Here is an 8,971-nt window from a genome sequence, read left to right as displayed (position 1 = left end):
AAAAAAAAAAAAAAGGAACACAGAAATAGGACCCACCACATTTAAAACTTTGTTCTAAATCAAAAATAATAATAATAATAACATGAACTCACAGAAGGGGGAGGGAGGAGACATGCTGAACTAAGTAACCTTTGAAAAGGTATTTTTAAGAAATGTTGATTTATTTATTTTGAGGAGGGAGGGATAGAGAGAGAGAGAGAGAGAGTGAGAGAGTCCCAAGCAGGCTCCATGTTGTCAGTGCAGAGCCGGACACAGGGCTCGATATCACAACTATGAGATCATGACCTGAGCTGATAAGAGTCAGATATTTGACAGACTAAACCACCCAGGTGCCCCAGAAAATGGTATATTTTAAAAAAATTTTTAGCGTTTAATTTATTTCTGAGAGAGAGAGAGAGACAGCATGAGCAGGAGAGGGACAGAATCTGAAACAGGCTCCAGGCTCTGAGCCAGCTGTCAGCACAGAGCCCAACGCGGGGCTCGAACCCATGAACCGTGAGATCATGACCTGAGCCGAAGTTGGACGCTCAACCGGCTGAGCCACCCAGGTGCCCCCAGAAAGTGGTATTTTGACTGGAAACTCCAATGGTAAAGACAAAAGGAACCATAGAAGAGCATTTAATTCAATATTGGCAATATTTATTTCCCATAGAGCTACAAGTTAACAATTCTGACATTGTTACATATGTGTACTGCGATTGAATAATTAAGTAAATGGGTGGTGGATGGCTGGAGCCAGATTTCTCATGGCTGGAATGGGAGGACACAGATAAGCACAAAGAGATGGAATGAACCATGTTGTACTGGAATATCAGTATGAATTCATATTTGCTTTAAAATACATACAGATGGATAGATACAGAAATATAGATATGTGTGTATACATGGATCAGTATACATATCTTTATTTCCAAGATACTATGATCATAAACATGACCAAAAGACGACTGACAATCTGGGAGAAAATACATGTAACATCTATTGCAGTAAGTGTTCATATCCTCAATATACAAAGAACTCTTAAAACTTAAGGGGAAAATGGGGCACCTGGGTGGCTCAGTCGGTTGAGCATCAGACTTCAGCTTGGGTCATGATCTCCTGGTTTGTGGGTTTGAGCCCCACATCAGGCTCTGTGCTGACAGCTCAGAGCCTGGAGCCTGCTTTGAATTCTCTCTCTCTCTCTCTCTCTCTCTCTCTCTTTCTCTCTCTCTGTTCCTCCCCTGCTCACTCTATCTCAAAAATAAACATTTAAAAATTTTTAAGGGAAAAAGGTCAAAAGAGCCAATAGAAAAACGGGCAAAATATGTGAACAATTTACACATTAAAAAGGGATATTAAAATAACCCTTAAACATATGAAAAATGTAATCTTTCTCATAATTAGAGAAACAGAAATGAAAACTACACTGAGAGAGGAGCACCTGGGTGGTTAAGTTGGTTAAACATCAGACTCTGGATCTCAGCTCAGGTCTTGATCTCAGGGTCGTGAGTTCAAGCCCCTTGTGAGGCTACACACTGGGCATGGAGCCCACTTTAAAAAAAAACAACACAAAACTACACTGAAAGAATGTATAAATGGATGGTGAAATATCTACACCATGGAATTCTATTCATCAATAGTAAGGGGGGGAATTCTGATATACACAACAAGTTGGATAAATCTCAAAAGCATTATGCTGAGCAAAAGAAGCAAGACATAGAAGAATGTAAACTGTCTGATTCTATTTGTGTGAAACTCTAAAAAAGACAAATACAGTGACAGAAAGTACATCAGTAGTTGCCTGAGGTTGGGGGGGTGTCAGGATGGGGTACAAAGGAAACTTTTGGGGCGCAATGAAAGTGTCCTATATATTGATTGTGGCAGTGGTACAAGGTTGTCTACATTTGTCAAAGTTCACTGAACTGGACCCTTAAGTATATGTATTGTTAAAACAAACAAACAAGACAACAGGAACAAAATGGAGCTGCTTATGCTAAGCCCCACTTCACCAAACCAAGACTTAATTACTATTTTTTGGCTCTCCCAGAAATGGAATTGTACACAATCAATCAGGAACCACTCTGATCAGAGCACTAGTTTGGTAGTTTGCCTGACAGGCTCCTGCTATCCCTAAAGGAAAGTAACCTTGTAATAACCCATCTGGGTTTTTTGCTTAGAAAATTTCCTTATTCCCACTCCCTTCTGGCCATAAAAGTCTTTTATTTTGTACAGCTTCTTGAGACTCCTTTCCATCTGCTAGATTAGATGCTGTTGTAGCAGGATTCTCGCATAGAGTCGTGACACCGAGATGGGTTTTTTTTTTGTTTGTTTTTGTTTTGTTTTGTTTGTTAGGAAGCAACTTTATTTGTGCCAGCACAGCTCAGTTGGGTTTGTACCCGAAGAACTGAGCCCTGAACACCACATGGCGTAGTTTTTTTAAATATATATTTTTTAAAATTTCCCATATATGGTAACACAGAAACCTGTTGTATGATTAAGTGGTCTCATGTCCAAGGTCAACAGGGATGTTGTCATGTATGCATATAGCCAGGATGCCTTGAGGCTTTTTTTTTCCTTTTCTTAGGGAGGGGACCCTACCACACTGCCTAATTCAAATAGATTTTTGCTCAGATAAACTCTTAAAATTTTAAATAAGCTTCACTTTATCTTTTATGGGTGGGGGAGGATGAGGGAGAGGATTTCAATAAGGTTCATGAAATTACAAAACGGAAAAAGGACCCTTGGCTGAAAACATTTTCCCACAGCAGGCAAATTATTTACCCCTATGAAAATGAGGGCAAAATAAGCCTTCAATGAGATACCATTTCTTATCTCTCAGATCAGGGGAAATTTTAAAATACGACAACTTAGTCTGTTGGAAAAGCTGTAGGGAAACAGGTTGTCAAATATGTTGCTAGTGGGAATAAAATTGGAAGGGCCCTTTTGGGAGGAAATTTGGACATACCTAACAAACTATATATGCATTTTTTGATGCAGTAATCCTGGTCCTATGTATTTACCCTAAAGATACACCTCAGATAATACAAAAATACATATATGTACAAGGGCATTCTTTTTGGGATTGTTTATAATTGCAAAATATTGGAAACAACCTACATGGGCAAACATAGGAGAGTGGTTAAATTATGTTTAATAATGGGGGACTGTGTGGCTGTGAGAGAAAAAGGAGGTATTATCAAATGAAAAATGCAAAGCATGCTATCCTTCGTGTAGGATAAATAAGACAATGTACATATATCTGTTTATCTGAGCGAAAAGAAACACAAAAGGGATAAACCAGAAAGTAGAGTGGTTACCTCAACAAAGGTGGGAGGGGCAAAATGGAATTCAAACAGAAACAAAGGAATCTGACCTTATTTCAAATGGATCACACAGCCTAACTGAAGGGGTTGGAGGAGGAGGAGGAGGAGGAGAACTAACCCAAGTAGTTTTTAAAACACAGTATTTTGACTCCTATAAGATTAAAGACAAAAGGAACTGCATCAAATATTGAAGACTGTAAAACCCAGTATTTTGACTATAGACGGTCATGAGCCTAAGGACAAAAGACTGTAAAACAACTACTGAACTCTAGTTGATAGGTTTGTTTTTTGGAGTCTTATGGTTTAACAATTCTGGTTATTTAATGTGTATTTTATGATTACACAAATAAGTAGATTTATTGTGGGTAATGAGAGCCAGGTTTCTTTCTGTTGGAGAAGGGATTTACAAATATGGCAAGTGAGAAAACTAAAATAAACCTTGTGTTGTTCAATGTAAGGTATTAGTAATGAACGTATGTTTTCAAAATATAGATACCTATAGTAAAATATATAAATAGGTATAACTAGATAGATTAGAATACATACATATGTTTCCTAGCTGTGTACACTAAGAAGGCCTAGAAATAATTACACCCTAGCAGCAATGAACACTTCGTCAACTGCGGCTGAAAAAGAATAAAGTGAGTCCGTAGCATCTTGTAGTGCCAACAAGAAAGTGCTAAAAATAAAAACAAAAAACAAACCTGTGATGGCGGCATACCAAAGGGACACAGAAGTCAACTTGAAGAAACTCCCACTGGCCAAATCTAGAACAGTTTGAGCAGCAAAGGAAATAATAATAAGTGATTATAATTCGTTGAATAAAATAAGTCTGTACAGATATATATTCATAAATGGAGAAGAGAAAGGTTTTCCTTACAGTAGAACAGCAACTAATAAATATCAAAGGGATGTTGGTGTTAGAAAATCATAAATAAACACTGAAGCCAATGGTTCAGAAATTTTATATAGCAAGAATGATAATGAAAAGGTGGTAAAACGTAAACAATTGATGAATCCGGGTAACGGCTACATAGAATTTCCTTGTACCAATCTTGTTTCTGTGTACATTTAAAATATCGAAATGANTGCTAGTACTGATATATCTCTAAACATGCTTTCTAATGCTTTTCTTTCCCAGATAAAAACTACTGCTAGGGTGGCGGGTGTTGCGAAGAGGGCCAGAAAGCACAAGAGAGGCTTATAAAGCATTTTACTATTTATTTGGACGTTCCTGGTGTTTCGCCATCCTGTATTTGTTTTGTTTTCTAAACGAAGCTTTTTCGTTTGATTCACTGCCATTCTTTCCTCTCAGATATTTTAAATTTATTTGTGGCTAGGCCCTTTACCTAACATGATACACAGCATCACATTAAGAAAAACAGCGTCAAAACTTACAAAAAAAAAAACAAAAACGCCAAGGGCTTCACAGGAGGCGGGATTCCCCTCTCGGTTCACACGGAGGAGGGCGGGAATAAGACCAGCGCAAAGCTTCCGCTTTCATTTCTAACATTATAAGTCAACCGTTCTGGTTAAAGGAGTAAGGCGGAAGGGTGATTTTCTGTCGGCAAACACTTCCCTGGTGACGAGTCCAACCATGACATAGGGATGCCACAGTGTCAGATCACAATAGGTACTCTGTGAGAGCTCAAACGCCGGATTAGATGACCTAGTTTGTGGTAAAACATTAAATTTCAATTCACTTGACCTGTCAGTTTCATTCCCTTACATCTGTCTCTAAAATATTGAACTTCAGGGGTAGACTCTTCCCCCTCCATTCTTGGCCAGTGGTTTGATCCGACTCGAATACTGACAGGAGGGACGAACTGCGTCTGCGCAGAAGGCTGTTGGGGGGATGGGGGGAGGAACATGGCGCAAGCTCTGTCTGAGGAGGAGTTTCAGCGGATGCAGGTGCCGCTCGCCGGGGAAAAGACCACCGCGTTAACCGACGGGGGGCGGGGTAGAGAGAGATCGTGCCACCGGCTCTGAGAAGGGGTTGGTTGGGATGGACCTTGAGTCTAAGGGGTTGGTCTGGAGAAGGGAAACTGAGGCTCTGAGTGGTGAGACTGTTGGATTCTGAGAGACTATTGGGCTCTGAGGGGTTGGATTCTATTAGCTTTGTGGGCGGAGGAGAGAGGCTTAGAGTGGGTGATACCTTACTCAGACCTTGAGGGGATGAGACTTTTGGGCCCGAGCGAGGGACACCATGGGTCGGTGATGATAACATTGGGTTTTGAGGGAAGGAAATCCTGAGAGGGCGAAACCATTTTGTCTGGAAAGGAAGGAAGCAGGCGTTGGACCATTTGCGTCATGGTGGGGGAGCCCTTGAGAGGGCAATACCATTACCCGGTGGAAGGTGGAAATGTTTGTGGGAGATACCACTATGCCAGGGAATTGGGGAAAGACCCCACATGTTGTCATTGTTCCTGAGAGGTGAAGATCCTGTGTGAGTGCTGGTAGTGGATCCTGAGAGGGGGCGGTACCATTAGGTGATTACAGGTGATCCCATTAGGTCTGGGCTGAAGAGGACCCTGACTGGGTAATACCGTTAATTCCTGTTAGAGAGAAGACTAGAAGAGGTTAAAGAGTGATACCTCGGACCACATGGAGGGGAAATTACGGGGCTTTATGGAGGTACCCTAATTGGGTACCCTGACCACTTGGTTCTTTTGGGGATGACGCTGAGATGGAATGAAAGGCCAGAGTAGGCCCTTGTTGAGAGAGTTCCTTACTGGGAAAGACCATTGGATTTTGTATGGGGGGGGGAGACTCTGAAAGGGGGAAGCCCTGAGTAGGATCCTTTGGGAGAAGAGGAAGAACTCCAAATGAGTATAGGTAATCCATTGATCCTTGAATGAGAGAAACCAGTTGTCCCTGTGTGATGGAGGCTTAGAGTGAAAGGTTAAGATCACTGGACCCTGAAAGGGGAAGTTAAAACTTGTAGCTTGTGTGGGGAGATTCCAAATGAGTAAGAGTAATCCAACTGGCCCACCCAAGGGTTTGTGGAGGAGAGACCCTGAAGGATGTAGGGTCATCACATTGGATCATGACTGGAGAGTTCTTGAGAGATGTGGAGGACCCTTGGGTGAGAAAGATTGACTTCACTGGGCCATGAGTGAAGGAAAGAACATTTGGCTCTGATGGATAGGGTTTCTACATGTATGTCAAGGGTGTACAGCTTGGGTCAAGACAGGGAGACAGATCACTGGGTCTGGTAGAGAAACAGGGGCAAGAAAGATTCTGTTGAGGCCAAGCCCTCTGACCTTAAGCGGACCACCAGGGGTTGGAGGCTGGTGCCATGGGAGGAGGGAAAGATCTTGGTGTGGGGTAAGGGACCGTAGGTCTGGGAAGAACTGGCCCCAGTGCCCTACAGGGCTGTTAGGAAGGGTACACTATTTGGAGTGGCCAATACTTCACTCTACCTTAATTCTTGAAAGCAGTTTGGATGTGTTTTGAGAGCTTTGGGGGTGAGGAGGACCCAGGGAGCCCCCAACTTAGTGTAAGTTGGACAAGAGTATACTAGGCTCTCTTCCCTTGAAAAGAAGGAGGAATGCAGGCCCTTGCCCCCTATACTCAAGGGCCTCCAAATCTGAACAAGAGTACAGACAATACTCTCCTATGCCAAAGATAGAACAGTGTTTAGTGTCTGATGAGGCCAGTGAGGATGAGGAGGAACTTTATCTTGTGGGCATGGAGAACCATGGAACATGCATATGAGCAAGAACTTGCTGGAGCAGTGCTCTGTCATGGCCTGAGTGCAGAGTGAATTAGAAGAGGAGGGAAATTAGAAGAGGAGGGAGGGAAGAGTGAGGCTGGCTATGGTTGAGTAGAGCTAGAGAAGGTAGAAGATGGGCTGAGGGCCTGAAGTCTCATTTAGGATGCAGGGTGCATAGGTCTTTAGAAGTGGCTAAAGAGGCACATGGAAGGCAGCAGGGTCTATGGGGCTCAGGATTGGTACCCTCACTGAGAGTAGGGACACATTCCTGACCAAGTCATTTCCCTTCCCTACCTCCCCCAAGGCTCAGCTCCTGGAACTCCGGACAAATAACTACCAGCTTTCAGATGAACTACGCAAGAATGGTGTTGGTGAGCCAAGAGGGTCTCATTAGATGGGGGAGGGGTTGGGGAGACAGAGGCCAAGGGAAAAAACCTCAGAGTCCTGGCAGGAAGACCTTTCAGCTTACTGCCACTGACTGAGGCTGAGATTCCCTGCTTTCCCCACACCAGAACTCACCAGTCTTCGACAGAAAGTCGCCTACCTGGATAAGGAGTTCAACAAAGCTCAGAAGGTACCTCCCTCCACCCATTCACCCACCCATGCTTCCCTGTAGCCGTCTGACTCATTCATCTATCCAGTGAGCACCTACAGGGAACCAGACCTAATGTTACATGCTGTCAGCAGTGATTCAAAAAAACTCTCATGGAAGTCTCTTTAGTTTGCTAATTTTATCTAATCCTGCTTAATTATTGATTACTTTTAGTTTACTCTTAATTCATTTTCAATTTCAATTACTTATTCTCATTCACTACCTTCAAACTAGTTACATCCAGGGGCACCTGGCTAGCTCAGTCGGTGGAGTATGTGACTCTTGATCTCCGGATTGTGAGTTCAAGCCCCACATTGGGTGTAGAGATTAAAAACAAAAAAATCTTGGGCTGCCTGGGTGGCTCAGTCAATTAAGCGTCCGACTCTTGATTTCGGCTCAGGTCATGATCTTGTGGTTTGTGAGGCTTTGCACTTGGTATTCTCTCTCTGCCGCTCCCCTGCTCACGCTCCCTCTCTCCCTCTCTCTTTCAAAATAAATAAACTTTTAAAAATATTTTAAGAAACAGTCACATCCAAAAAACTGAGGACTGATGGATGGGGGGGGATGGGCATGGAGGAGGACACTTGTGGGGATGAGCACTGAGTGTTATGTGGAAACTAATTTGACAATAAACTATTTGTNTGGGGGGGGGAGAGAGAGAGAGAGAGAGAGAGAGAGAGAGAGAATCTTAGGCAGGTTCCATGCTCAGTGCAGAGCCCAATACAGAACTTGATCCCTGGGATCATGACTGGAGCCTAAATCAAGAATCAGACACTTAACCAACTGGGCCATCCAGACTCTCCCCTTGAATCTGCCTTCTAGCCTCCACTCACACTCCTGCCTTGTGCTCTCACTTCCCATCCCTGTCCTGGTCCTGTTGGTAAATTGGGACTAAACCTAAGTCTCAGATCATCTGAAGATGAATCACATGTAACCTATTATGGCCGCTCAAGGCATTCAAGGCCGTCCTTTGTCTCTTCACTGCTCTGTCCCCGTGTATAGCTCAATGTTATGTGCTCCATAAATTTTTGTTAGATGAAGGAATACAGAATGCAGAAAGTCTGCTAGTCCTGAAGCTTGGCTTCTCTTTGGTAGGGTGCTGATTGTCCAACCTGACAGTGCCCTCAGCTGCCCAACAAAGGAGCAGCAGTTTTCACAGTGCATGGGAGGGATCCACATAGATGTTTTTAGACTGATGTAGAAATGAAGCCACAATTTCTGATCCCACAGACCTAGCCCATGAAGGGTTAAATACTAAAATTCATGAACAGTCTCCAGAGCTTAGAGGAAAACTTGTAAGCAGGATGTCCTTCACTCACTCACTTAACTCCATCATTCATGTGGTCTACAAATTTAATGTAA

General features: G+C 42.9%; 1 protein-coding gene and 1 long non-coding RNA gene across 3 annotated transcripts in view; one reads left to right on the top strand and one right to left on the bottom strand.

The window, feature by feature from the left end:
* Positions 1–4,826, bottom strand: part of LOC144222476 (uncharacterized) — a 46,163-nt gene extending 41,337 nt beyond the window's left edge. For both annotated transcript variants that reach the window (XR_013332406.1, XR_013332405.1), the window contains exons 1-2: positions 4,701–4,826; positions 4,007–4,069 (exon numbers count right to left, since the gene is read on the bottom strand). This is a non-coding gene — a long non-coding RNA (uncharacterized LOC144222476). The remainder of the gene's footprint in view (positions 1–4,006; positions 4,070–4,700) is intronic.
* A 306-nt stretch (positions 4,827–5,132) lies between these two features.
* Positions 5,133–8,971, top strand: part of GRIPAP1 (GRIP1 associated protein 1) — a 22,935-nt gene continuing 19,096 nt past the window's right edge. Inside the window, 3 exon segments of the mRNA XM_077752957.1 lie at positions 5,133–5,213; positions 7,322–7,388; positions 7,530–7,591. Coding sequence (XP_077609083.1) covers positions 5,172–5,213; positions 7,322–7,388; positions 7,530–7,591 — 171 coding nt within the window. The 5' untranslated portion in view covers positions 5,133–5,171.

This window comes from Crocuta crocuta, unplaced genomic scaffold, assembly GCF_008692635.1.
Source record: "Crocuta crocuta isolate KB4526 unplaced genomic scaffold, BGI_CrCroc_1.0 scaffold943, whole genome shotgun sequence".
Lineage (NCBI taxonomy): Eukaryota > Metazoa > Chordata > Mammalia > Carnivora > Hyaenidae > Crocuta > Crocuta crocuta.
The sequence above is the reverse complement of the archived record's forward strand: the minus strand, read 5'-3'. Positions and strand labels throughout refer to the sequence as shown.